This window comes from Galeopterus variegatus, unplaced genomic scaffold, assembly GCF_000696425.1.
Source record: "Galeopterus variegatus unplaced genomic scaffold, G_variegatus-3.0.2 Scaffold2835, whole genome shotgun sequence".
NCBI classification, from domain to species: Eukaryota; Metazoa; Chordata; class Mammalia; order Dermoptera; family Cynocephalidae; genus Galeopterus; species Galeopterus variegatus.
Window position 1 is genome coordinate 79,104 of NW_007728946.1, and position 12,715 is coordinate 91,818.

The 12,715-nt window shown below is 44.6% G+C and overlaps 2 protein-coding genes across 6 annotated transcripts in view; one reads left to right on the top strand and one right to left on the bottom strand.

The window, feature by feature from the left end:
• Positions 1–12,715, top strand: part of LOC103599047 (SAP domain-containing ribonucleoprotein) — a 58,851-nt gene that overhangs the window by 4,990 nt on the left and 41,146 nt on the right. For 2 of the 5 annotated variants that reach the window (XM_008583129.1, XM_008583130.1), the window contains exons 4-7: positions 171–290; positions 640–800; positions 899–1,001; positions 1,193–1,379. In XM_008583129.1, coding sequence (XP_008581351.1) covers positions 171–290; positions 640–800; positions 899–1,001; positions 1,193–1,379 — 571 coding nt within the window. Of the gene's footprint in view, positions 1–170; positions 291–639; positions 801–898; positions 1,002–1,192; positions 1,690–5,434; positions 5,531–10,953; positions 11,137–12,715 lie in introns of those variants that run through there. The other 3 variants (XM_008583131.1, XM_008583132.1, XM_008583133.1) reach the window with 3 other exon arrangements.
• ORMDL2 (ORMDL sphingolipid biosynthesis regulator 2) lies at positions 2,493–5,348 on the bottom strand. The gene is made up of 5 exons (XM_008583134.1): positions 5,303–5,348; positions 5,086–5,226; positions 3,918–4,092; positions 3,605–3,756; positions 2,493–2,995 (listed from the first exon to the last, which is right to left on the bottom strand). The coding sequence occupies exons 3-5, from the start codon at positions 4,089–4,091 to the stop codon at positions 2,860–2,862; spliced, it is 462 nt and encodes a 153-aa protein (XP_008581356.1). The 5' UTR covers position 4,092; positions 5,086–5,226; positions 5,303–5,348; the 3' UTR covers positions 2,493–2,859.

Below are 12,715 nucleotides of genomic sequence, written 5' to 3' on the forward strand. Positions count from 1 at the left end.
AAAATCTTCAATAGGAGAGGCCCCTGGACTTGTGGGTGGAGGCCCTCTGAGGCAGAGAGAACTAAAGTTGTTTTTCTTTCTAGCTAGCCAGGGGTCTCAAGAGGCCATTAGATCTGTCTTCCCTTGTTCCTCTCTCAATATACTGACTTACAAAGCCTTTCTTCTCTTAGGAAACAAATGGCAGAGAATGAGCTGAGCCGGTCAGTGAATGAGTTTCTGTCCAAGCTGCAAGATGACCTCAAAGAGGCAATGAATACTATGATGTGTAGCCGATGCCAAGGAAAGCATAGGTATGAAATAGGAGGGAAGGGATGGGACAGCCACAGCTCAGGGATTGGGTAACCAAAGACCTTCCTTGTGAATATTATTGGTAATTGTGGGACACAAATGAATAAAAAGACCCTGAGGTTTCTACCTATCTTTGCCTTACTGTCAAGAGACTGAGGATTTGAATTAATAGTAAGAAAAAGAAATTGGCTTTAAAGATAGGTTGAGGGCAGGGTGTACATAGGCATATGAAACAACTAAATGGAGATAATTTTACATGTTTCAGCCATATTTGTGAGTAGTGAGACTACTAGCAGTGCCCTAGGTAGGCTTGACAAATTATGAAGGAACTACCCTTTTGTTGGGTTGCAGGAGGTTTGAAATGGACCGGGAACCTAAGAGTGCCAGATACTGTGCCGAGTGTAATAAACTGCATCCTGCTGAGGAAGGAGACTTTTGGGCAGAGTCAAGTATGTTGGGCCTCAAGATCACCTACTTTGCACTGATGGATGGAAAGGTGTATGACATTACAGGTACCCTTCTGTCCTCTACAAATATGGGCTTATTACTTCCTGATCTCATATGTGCTCTAAACTGTGGTGTTTTGGCTAATAATTTCTCATGTTTGCAGAATGGGCTGGGTGTCAGCGTGTGGGAATCTCCCCAGATACCCACAGAGTCCCCTATCACATCTCATTTGGTTCTCGGATCCCAGGCACCAGTGGGCGGCAGAGGTAGGTGGTATTTTTCTCAATAATCTATTTACTATTCCAGTTTTGAATATGGTTTCTGATGACCAGATGTTTAGGACACTAGGTGCCTCACTGTCTAGGCAGTTTGGGAACTGACTCAGTATTATCTTTAACTTTGGTAACCATATGCTTCTAACATTTCTTGCCTTATTATCTCTTCTGTTTTCTCTCAGAGCCACCCCAGATGCCCCTCCTGCTGACCTTCAGGATTTCTTGAACCGTATCTTTCAAGTACCCCCAGGCCAGATGTCCAATGGGAACTTCTTTGCAGCTCCTCAGCCTGGCCCTGGGGCCACGGCAGCCTCCAAGCCCAACAGTACAGTACCCAAGGGAGAAGCCAAACCGAAGCGACGAAAGAAAGTGAGGAGGCCCTTCCAACGTTGACACCCCTTTTCTTCTCTCCTTAAATCAATGTCAGGGAGTCAAAAGGGCTGTGTACAGCACAGGATGGAGTTTGATTTGTTTATTTTTAAACATTTTAAAAAGGGAAAATTTTAAGCTTAAATCGTTCACTCAGTACTTGTAAGAACCCTTCCCATCCCCTCCCCAGTACCCAGGAACTGAATCTTGTCTTCTGACAATACCAAAGAAATAGGGGGTGGCTACAGCAAAGAACCTAGGGCCTGGACCTGGGCTGGACAATATATCCCTTTGAGGTTTGGAATCAGTATTTCCTTGGGGTCTGTATGCCTTTGTCTTGTTTTTTGCTTTTAGAGCAGGTGATACTTTACCTTTCCCCCTCCTTTTATAAAAACGAGTCTATCTTATTTCTTGATCCATTTCAGGAGGGAGTCCCTTCCTTTACTGTGATATACAAGAGTTAGAAGAGAGAACAAGGATGCATGTAGCCCTAATTATAGGAGATGTGTAGAGTTCAGAGTGGAAACTCTGAATTTTTCCTTACTTTCACACTGTGGGTGAATCACCCAACTTCAAGCTTGTTGCTACAAGGAAGGCCAAAATTAGTAATTTTTTTTTTTAAAAGATGACCGGTAAGGGGATCTTAACCCTTGACTTGGTGTTGTCAGCACCACGCTCTCCCAAGTGAGCCACGGGCTGGCCTTTAAAATTAGTAATTTTTAAAACACAGACTTATGCCCTCTGCCCTTGAGTGAGGGGAAGTGATAAGAGGGTTCCTAGAAGCCCCCTTGTGATCAAAGGGTATGTATTTTTTTTAAGTTTGTTTATATTTGTATGTACATATGTATTTAAAGCCAGGGGATTATCTTTCTATAAATATATAACTGGCAACCTGTATCTTCCCTCTCTTTGCCCATATAGTGGGAGCCCTTTTTCTCATTTGAGAATTATTTCCCTAAGTGTTTGCTGAAAGTGAAGGGCACCTCCTACTGGACTAAAGGAGAGGGGATAAAAAATTGCTTAAAGTTTTGTACAGTAAGTCAGGATTCCATCTTTCTTCCCCAGCCTTATGAGGATATCTCCCTACCCTTCCTGCTGATCAAATTGCAGCCATAACTAAAAAAATGATCTTTATTATAAGGAAATACACAGCAAAACAGAGCTGGAAAGTGGTAGGTGTGGAAGATAAGGAAAAATGTAATCACCAAAGAAGCTGCTCAAGCGGCTTCCTGCTGTGGAGCAGAGTGATTTGGCCCTTACCTCCACCTGTCTTTCCAGAGTCGAAGAAATTTGCCCCTAGCAGAGCTGGGCCCAGGATCCCCATTGTCCAATCTCTTCTCTTCCTGGGAGTTTGGGAAAAGTTGTATAGTTCTCTGGCTTTCAAAATATAGAAGACAGTATGGAGAAGAAGGGAAGGATGTTATAGCCCTTTGTTCCAATGCCTTCCCCATTCCTGTGGAGCTGTCCTCAGCCTCATCCCTCAGTATTTGTTGATGCCAAAGAGACGAACTCCATGGAACTGGGGCAACTTAGGCAGTAGTACACTGAGCAAGGAGGCTGTGTTGATGAGGAAGTGAGCAGCATCATACTTGGTGTAGAAGCTGGCCAGGAGGTACCTGGAGAAAGAAAAAATTGGATGAGAATGGCTTTCCCTATTCTTATTCATGCATTTCCAATGACCTTCGCTTCTATTTTAAATGACCGGTTTTATTACATGTAGGATATCTGAAAATATTCCAGCTATGTCAACAGTATTTACTTTGGGGTTGACGAGATAATCAGATAGCACCTTTAACTGGAAATTATAAGTCAGTTTGTTTCTTAATTGTTAATGACGTGGGAAATGACAACTGAAGCTGTTTCAGACTGTATGACTGTTAGTCCCTTTTGCTTCCACTCCCCACAGTTTTTGAAGATTAACATCAGTTCTGCATTTATCTATTCACTTCTTTTGGAAGTGTAAAATAACTAGGTTTTACTTGGCATTTTATCTTTTCTCAGCCCCGTCACCATTTCCCTACTACCAAGGAGGCAGCAGGGAATGCTTTTGAATACTGTCTTCTACTTTTTACTGATCTCTGTAGTCTCAAATCTAGTATCCCATAACATCTTCAAAGGGTCTTAGATGGCTAGTCTGCTTTCTTAAAGCTTCCCCATGGGCCTTTCTACCTGGCTCTTGGAGCGCTTTCTAAGTCAACCTCTCCCCTTATCCCTTATAGACTCACAGTACAATAGGAGAGATGCTGAGGAACTTGCGGGATGAGGTAAACTGGAGCCCATAGTCCATTTGCTCCCAGTATGTCAATAGTCGAGCCTTTCCTTGGTCAGGGGTCTCAAAGGGTGTACCTTTTACCGTGTGTAGGAAGACATACATTGCCTGGGAAGACAGAAGTATGAGAGGCAGAAAGTAGTCCTTCACCCCAAGAATTATGCTAAGATCCCAAAAGGAAGACATAAACCCCTAAACAACTGGTGACTTTATTTTGTTTTTGGTTGGGAAAAACCTGGGGTGGGTACACGGTGTGATTTAGTGCTTACCAAGTTATGGATGACGTTGGTCAGGGTCCAGACAACAGGAATGCTGAAGAAGGGGATGCTGAGTAGAACCACATGCAGCAGTCCTACCAAGATGATGTAGGCCAGCCAGATGCCCCGGCTATTCATCACTCGAGTGTTGGGGTTTACTTCACTGTGTGCCACCCCCACATTCATCCTACCATAGTGGGGGATCAGGTAGGAGTCCAACTCAATTTCCTCTGAACCTCTCTTTGAGCTGTTCCCCCCAGTTGTCTCCTGAATAACCCAAATCTCCTGAATCTATTAGGAATGAAAGGACTTCCCCATCATGCAGAAGGGAAAAACTGAAGACTTGGAAAAACTTTGAAAGGCAAGGAGAGTTCTCCCTACATAAAAAAAAAAAAATATATGTGTGTGTGTGTGTGTGTGTGTGTGTGTGTGTGTGTACATACTATTTATTTTTATTGAGACATAATTGATTCTCCCTACATTTTAGAGAACATGGTAATTTTTACTTCAGCTGTAAGATGAAAGAGTAAGCCTAGGTTTGGGGCACCCACTTAAAGGAGCAAAGGAAACAGGGATATCTCACTTTACTTTCCTTAAGAAGTTAATAAGGAACCATTAAGAGGTTGCATACACCCAAAATTCCAGAAGGGAGTCATGGACTCAATCAAGGAACCACTAAGAAGAGATGAGAGTAAAGCTAACTCTAGTCCCCACCTTTTTCTTTGGGATTTGTCCGCCCTGACACCCTCTTGGCATGTAAGCAGCCAGCAGCCCCGTTCCTTCTCTCAAGCGTGGGACGCTGCAAGAACTTGCTCAGAGCTTCTGGACTGGGCTAGGAAGGTCCCTTCCTGAGCTCAACGCCTCGCGAGATGGACTCTAGCCCTGACTCCAGGGGCGGCTCTGATCGTCTAAACTAGGCTCTTTAAAATCTAGCTCGAAAGCTGATGATGCCTAGTTAGGAAGCAGCCCTTGCTCGCCCCTCTCTACCTAAAATTCCTTAGACTCTGGTCCTAAACACGTCCCATGCTCCTCCCAGCTTCCCTCTCTCGTTCGTCGGTTCCTTTAAGGGCTCTCTTCAGCGCTCCCCTCGCGGTGTTTTAACTCGCAGTCTTCCCACCGCCCCTTTCACCTCCCACCGTTTTCCCTCAGCAACCTTTTCCAGTCTCTGGGCAGCCCCTACCTGCCAGCTTCAGAAGCCCGTCCGGCTAGGGGCGCGGCGCTCGCTTCCACACCTGTGCTCTCCAGGAAGTAGTCGCCCCCATCTGCGCGCTCCTTCCAGGCGGAACAGAATCAGCGCTGCCGCCGCCCGTTGGTTAGCAGTCTGCAATAGGGACGCACAATTGGTTGCCATTTCTGTCGTTCTAACGATGCAAAACCCGCCCTTCTCCCTGTCCCACCTTTTGAGAGGTGAAGAAAGCTGCCGAGAGGATTGAGAGCGAAGCCAGCTACTGACCAATGGGAGGAGCTGTTGGTATAGGGTGGGAGTATGAGGGACTGCGATTGGCCGGCCCTGGTTCTCCTCGCCCAGGCGGGAGCCCCTGGAGGCGGAGGCAGCGGGCGGGAGCCCGGCGGGGTTGAGGGGCACCAAGATGGCGGCGGAGACAGTGGAGCTCCATAAGCTGAAGGTACCGTGAAGCGGGGAAAGGGCTGAGGTGGACTATTCTGGGAACTAAATTCTGCAGGGTGGCTTGCGCATTCTCGTAAGTGTTCTCCTTGAAGGCTTTCCCACTTCGTTTCCCGGCTCTCGCCGTAGTTCTTTTCCTTTGTGCCTCCCTACCCCACTACGCCTTTCCTAATTTCCCATTGCTCCTCACGGCTTTACTGCTATCTTTGTTATTTCGGCTCCCTTCTTCATCGTTGTGTTGTCCGTCACCCTTCCCAACCGGACTCTGTAAGTGCCTTCTACCAGTTATACTCTTCGTTTCTTCTCAGTGCTGCATTACGTCAGTGGTCCCTCCTCTTTGCCACAAGCCGCACCCAGGACCCCTTTTTCTTCCCTGGGTTGCTTTCCCGTCTGTTGTCCAAAGCTGAGAAGCGCCTGTTAACAGACGATGGCATTTTTGTGTATTTCTATCTGAATCGGTCCTAAACGTGACCAGAAAATGCTTCCGCTCCCTTTTTCTAGGTAGGGTTACGCCCCCGGGACGAGTTTTGAAACCTGGGAGAGGCTCCAGTAGATAGGCTTCCCCATAGAAGCCTGGGGTTGAGGAGGCCTTACGAATTAGTAAAATTCAGATACTTCAAATTTAAAAGTTTTTCGAATTCTCTCACGCGGTTCTCCGCCCGCCCGCTGACTTCCCCTAACGCCACTCCCTATCACCACCAGAGAGAGTACTTATAGCTGCAGTATTTTGGAAGAACGATTCCAAGGTTAGGGTTATCTCTGTCCCATTTTAGATCGTGGATGGACCCTGCATCTCTTGGTGTCACCACTGGGTGACACTACGAATCGTAGAAGCTATTTTAAGTTGTGTCTTATGGGAATCTTGGTTGCTTTCTCACAATTATTTTCGTGGAAGAAGACAGTAGTTTCTTTTAGGGTGAATTATTAGAATATGTTGATTAGTTGTCTATTTGTGGTTTCACAAGTAGTTTTCACATTAGATATTTTGGTCGCATCATCTTGGTAACCTCTGACAAACCAGGCTGATTTAGCTGAAACTGAAAACTGATCCTTCAAAGCTTGATGAGCTTTTTAAGTTAAGGAAAGTAAGGGTAGGGTCCTTTCTTTAGTCGCTTATTACTTGACACCAATTTATCTTTCTGTGAAAGCTGATATATTTCTTTCTCTTCGATTCTAAATTGTACTAGTGGATTTTTGTTTTTCTAGAGTTACTGTTAACGTGGTGGTACTGAAATGTGTACATTAGATCAGTGGTCTCCTAAAATTTATTGTGGTGAGTAAAAAAAAAAAAGAGCAAGCACCATCATTGTATATGTGCTTATCACTACAAATTATGTACTTTGGTACTGTTACGTATGTTATAAAGCATATGAGGATGGTTCAAAAAGTTCGTGGAAAAACGGAATTAAAAGATAATGTGAATCCTTCCGTGAACTTTTTGAAGACCCTCTCATACCCAAAAAAGGAATTTTTGAATGAATGAGGTAAGAGGAAATATGAATAGAAGATCGAATGTTTTCTTCCTATTTGTCCCATTTTGGGGATCCCTGGAATAAGTCATTAGCTGCTCTGTGACTTGCCTGTATGGATTTTGTGTTGGTTTATGGATTTCCTCTTTCCATCAAATCTGTATTTATTAGGTCTATATTAAATTTGCATATGCTTGGATAAGTCACTTTTACATAATGTCCTCTGACCAGGTATTACAGTCTAAGAGACGAGGTGCTCCTGACAGCCTAAAAAGGACTCACTCTTTAATCACATTTGCTTGTCTTTGCTTTTTCTCTAGAGTACTTCTTAACCTTTTGGAGGTCACAGATATCTTTGAAACTCTGATGAAAGGTATGGACCCTCTCCCCAGAAAAAGGCATGTACACATACTTTGCATGCGATTTGAGGGTCTTCATAAAACTATCTCGTAGCCCAGAGGAGTCCATGCCTTTAATTCTGACTTCTGAGACAGTTAATGTCGGTTTTACTTGTGATCTTTATGGAGTGCTCCTGACTTTTGGGTTGACTTAGGGTTTTAATGCCTTTAAAAAATAACTTTCCACTTTTTTTTTCTGGTGTTTGGTGAGCATGGGGGTCTGAACCCTTGACCTTGGTATTATCAGCTATTTCCATTTTATTTATAAAGATAATTTGAGGCTTTCGTGTGGGACCTCAGAGGAAAGGAATAAACTTTGAAGTAGGAAGGGAAAATATGTTATCTATCTGAATTGATATGTAAGTCCATATCAACTGCAAATTTATGAAGATTTTGTAGAAATGCAGTCATTCTAACACAGTTGGAAAGAAAGCTTGAACTGTGTATGAAAATAACTTGAACTGTAACAGTACCACATTTCCAATGAAACATGAGAAAAGGGTTTTTGCCAAGGAGAGAATGAGAAAGATGTTAGTTTTGAGAACAGTGAAACATTTGTATTATTGAAACAAAAAGTGCATATATGTTGGTAGTTTAAGATAGTTTGAAAGGAAAGTAGGTGAACCGTGACTATAAAGGTAAATTGGAGTGACATTTATTTATTTATTTATTTATTTTTACTGACCGGTAACGGGATCGCAACCCTCGGTGTCGCGCCCATACCGGGGACCGGCAACGGGATCGCAACCCTCGGTGTTGCGCCTGCACCACGCTCAGCCAGTGAGCGGGAACCGGTCTCCACATGGGATCTGAACCCTCGGCGGGAGCGCCGCAGTGCTCCTAAGCGGCGCACTCTCCAGTACGCCACCGGGCCGGCCCTTGGAGTGATATTTAAAAGGGCCTTTTAAATTGCGTAAGGAGTTCTGGCTCTTGTCATGTAGTCATAAGCAAGATTGGCAGCCTTTGGAAATTTGAAAGAAGGAGCCTGATGTGATCAGTTTGTGTTCTTTTGGCAGTATGGAGGATGGGATCTGGAGGGGAGGGATATCACCAGTTAGATGTTTATTATAGTAGTCTGATTATTATAGTAGTCATTCATCTGCGTAAACCCTTTTAATTATATCCCTGCCAATCTCTCAAGCTTAGTTTCTCACATTCCAGTTACAGTGGGCTTATTTTATTTCATTTCCTCAGAATGGCCATGTGCATTAATTGCTAACACTTACATGGCATTTACTATGTGGCAGGCACTGGTTGACGCTATTTACGTATATTAACTGATTTAATTCTCACAATAACCCTATAAGGTGAATACATCTACTATTCGCATTTCAAAATTAGAAAAACAGAAGTTCAGAGAGAATAGTAACTGATGGAGTAACTTGTCCTATGTCACACGGGTATCAAGTGGTGTATCAAATCCAGGCAGTCTGTCTCCAAAATTCATGTTCTTTTTTTTTTTTTTCCTTTTTGTCTTTTTTCGTGTCCGGCAACGGATCGCAACCCGGGGTGTGGCGCCCGCACCTCGCTCAGCCAGTGAGCGGGAACCGGTCTGTATGTGGGATCCGACCCCTCGGCGGGAGCACCACCGCACTCTCAAGCGGTGCACTGTAGCAGTGCGCCACCGGGCCGGCCCCCAAAATTCATGTTCTTTTTTTTTTTTTCCTTTTTGGCTTTTTTCGTGTCCGGCAACGGATCGCAACCCGGGGTGTGGCGCCCGCACCTCGCTCAGCCAGTGAGCGGGAACCGGTCTGTATGTGGGATCCGACCCCTCGGCGGGAGCACCACCGCACTCTCAAGCGGTGCACTGTAGCAGTGCGCCACCGGGCCGGCCCCCAAAATTCATGTTCTTAATCACTGTGTACCACCTCTCTCATCTCAGAATCCAGAACCTTCACAAATGCTGCACTTGAAGTTTTCTTCTGGCTGCAGTGCTCCTTGCCCTCCCCCCTTTTATCTAATTAACTTCTAGTCACTCTTCAGATAGTAGTCAAACACCGTTTACCCAAAGAAGCCTTCCCTGTTCTCCCTATCCACATATGGTCAGGCCACTTTTGTATGCTTTCATAGGATTGTGTACTTTTTTTTTTTTTTGTCCTTTTTGAGACCGGCGGTACCGCGCTCAGCCAGTGAGCGCACCGGCCATCCCTATATAGGATCCGAACCCGCTGTGGGAGCGCTGTACTCTCCCAAGTGCGCCACGGGCTCGGACCAACTTTTTTTTTTTTTAATCAGTTAAACATGTGATCATTGATTGCCTGTTCTCCTACTAGATTATAAGCTCTGTGTGGGCAAGGACTCTCTGTTTTGCTCATGTTTATTTCCTTGTACCTAAGATAATGCTTGACACACAGTAGGTACTCAATAATATTTGTCAAGTGAATAACCATATTAAGTAAGTAGTGGCATTAGAATAAACATATGAAGTAAGTAGTGGCATTAGAATGGGAATGAATTTGAAAGAAATTTTGGATGTAGAATTTTAAGTATTTATAGATCAGTTAGATGTGGGAGGAATGAAAGGTGACTTCAAGGTTTGGGTAGGTTTGGAGGAGGAGGAAGAGAAGCCAGTTTGTGCAGGAGAGATGACAAGTTCAGTTTTGGGCTTAGGTGTCTTTGGGACATCCACTTGGAGATGTCTGATAGTCAGTTGGAAATGTGAGTTTTTCATTCAGGAGCTGAGAGCGGAAGAGAGGAGTTGGGATTTATCTAAAAAATAGTTATGGAGTGCCTGCCGTGTGCCAGTTACCATAGGTGCTAAGGATACAGCAATGAACAAAACAGACTTATAGTTCTCTCACAGACTTATAGTTTACTGGGGGGAAGGCACAGTAAATAAAATGTATAGTATGTCAAATGGTGGTAATGTCTATAGAGAAAAATAGCAAAGGGGTTAGGGAATACAGTGGGAAAAGTATTGTAATTTTATTTTTATTTATTTATTTTTTTGTTTGTTTTTTGTTTGTTTGTTTGTTTTTTCCATGACCGGCAAGGGGATCGCAACCCTTGGTGTGGTGTCGCCCACACCGCGCTCAGCTAGTGAGCACACCGGCCATTCCTATATAGGATCCGAACCCACGGCGGGAGCGTCACTGCGCTCCCAGCGCCGCACTCTCCCGAGTGCGCCACGGGCTCGGCAAAAGTATTGTAATTTTAAATACGGTGACTGTTCACTTCATTGAGAAGGGAATGTTTAAGCAAAGACCTGAAGACGTGAGCCATGTGCAAAATGTTAGAGGACTAGCACGAGGCCAGTTGGGCTTATCAAAGTGAGCAATGGTACTAAGAGGTAGTGGCGGGGGTTGGGGTGGGGGAGGAGATTGTGCAGGGCCTTGTATGTGATTATTAAGACTGGCTTTTACCTTTAATAAGGTATGAAACCAATGGATGATTTTTGAATAGAGGAGTGACATGTTCTGACTTAAAATTTCAAAGGATCACTCTGACTGCTTTGTTGAGAATAAACTATAGTGAAGCAAGGGCTGAAGAGTTTTTTGTTTTCTTTTCTTCTTTGCAGCTGGCCAGTAAGGGGATCTGAACCCTTGACCTTGTGGTAATAAGGGGGCGCTCTAACCAACTAAGCTAACTGGCTAGCCTAAGGGCTGAAGAGTTTTGGCAGTAATCTGTATGAGAGAAAGACCAGAGTGCTAAGTAGTGTTTGCAGTGTCGAGAGGGGATTAGATTCTGGATATATATTTTGAAGATAGAACCTACTGAATTTGCCAATGATTGGATTCAGGGTAAGTGAGTAAACCTTTGATAGAAGTGGAATGAGAAGAGGAACAAAGAAGGAATCTTAGTGAATAAGGTTCACCAACCCTTACAGAGTTGGGTGGAAGAAGAGCTAACAAGAAGGGTGAGGAGGAGAGGTAAGAGAAAGGGGGTGTGGGGGAGAGAGAGAGCGTGCACGTGCGCTGGCATATTTGCTCTACTATTTATATGCTATGTGATTTTAAGCAAGTTATTGAGTCTCTTTAAGCCTCATATTCTTAATTTATAAAATGGCGTCATAATAGCAATCACATAGGTTTACTGTAAGGATTAAATTAATAATACATTCAAAGTGCTTAGCACTTTGCCTGGCACATAATAGTACTTGAAAATAAATCTGAGTTCCTATTATATGAAATGTAAAATGTCTCTGCCCTTAAAGGGTTTACTAACTGTGTGGAGAGATAACAGATGAAAAAGATTTCTAATAAAGATTTTAATCAAAATTCAAGATCAGCTTCTGTTCAAATAGACGGTTGCCAGTGTCACTCTCTCCCACAAATCAACCAATTTACTACTATTAAAAAGCAACTACAGCCAAGCTGGGGTCACTGGAGCTTGGGGGAAGAGGAGGAGATACCGGTGGAGTTCATGAAGGCAGGAGAAGCCATGATGAGAGAAAGGATCACTCCTACCATTTTGAATTCTGGCTGCTTCAAGGCTGGAGCTGGTGAGCACATGGAGCAAGAGTCGGCAAAAGCTGAAGTTGCTTGGAGGTGGCAGGGGAGGAGTGTGGGTGGTGGGGGAACAGGGCCCACTAGGGAACATCAGGGCACAGCCTGGATAGCTGATCTACTCTCCAATCAGTGCAGGACCACTCAGTGGAGAGTGGTCAGGAATATAGAACTGCAGGGAGAGCAGTTCAGGCCCAAACCAGAGTTTCCACACAACCCAGGTGTACTGGATCTTATGAGACCCAGAAGTTGACAATTAAAACCTGAGCTGCACAAAAAGCCTTCCCCAGGGAATCAGCAGCAAAGCAGCAATTTAGCTCAACCACAGGGCTCAAGTGCTGGTCCCCACAGGAAGTTCTCCCATTTTAGAAGTAAGCAAAGGACAACAAATTAGTTCCAGTGCAGAGTTTAAGTGGTGGGAACAATGAATAATCCAACACAGAACTGAAAGAAAAAACAAAATATCCACAGACCAGAGAGAGAGTTTGATATTAACTAGTAAAGGTCTCACCAAAGAATACGTATGAGACCTAGAAAGACTGGAAGCCCCCTGAGCCCGGGCAGTGGGGGGCCAAGGGCTTTGGCCACAACCCACCTCCCCAACATCTGCAAGCAGCCCAGCAACGACCACTGAATCACCACTGGAAGCCCCCTGGTCTCCCAGGCCAGGATGGTGGGGTCTGAGGGCTTCAGCCACACCCCTCTGACATTTGCATTTAGCTTAGCAATGACCAAGCCACTTCTGGAAGCCCCCTGGTATCCCCTGCAGGAATGAGTGGGGTGCCATGGGCCTCGACCATGCCCCCTCCTTCATCCTTCTCCCATCCTATTTCTTTTCCCCTTCCTTTCTTCCCCTCCCACCCAACTGCTCAGC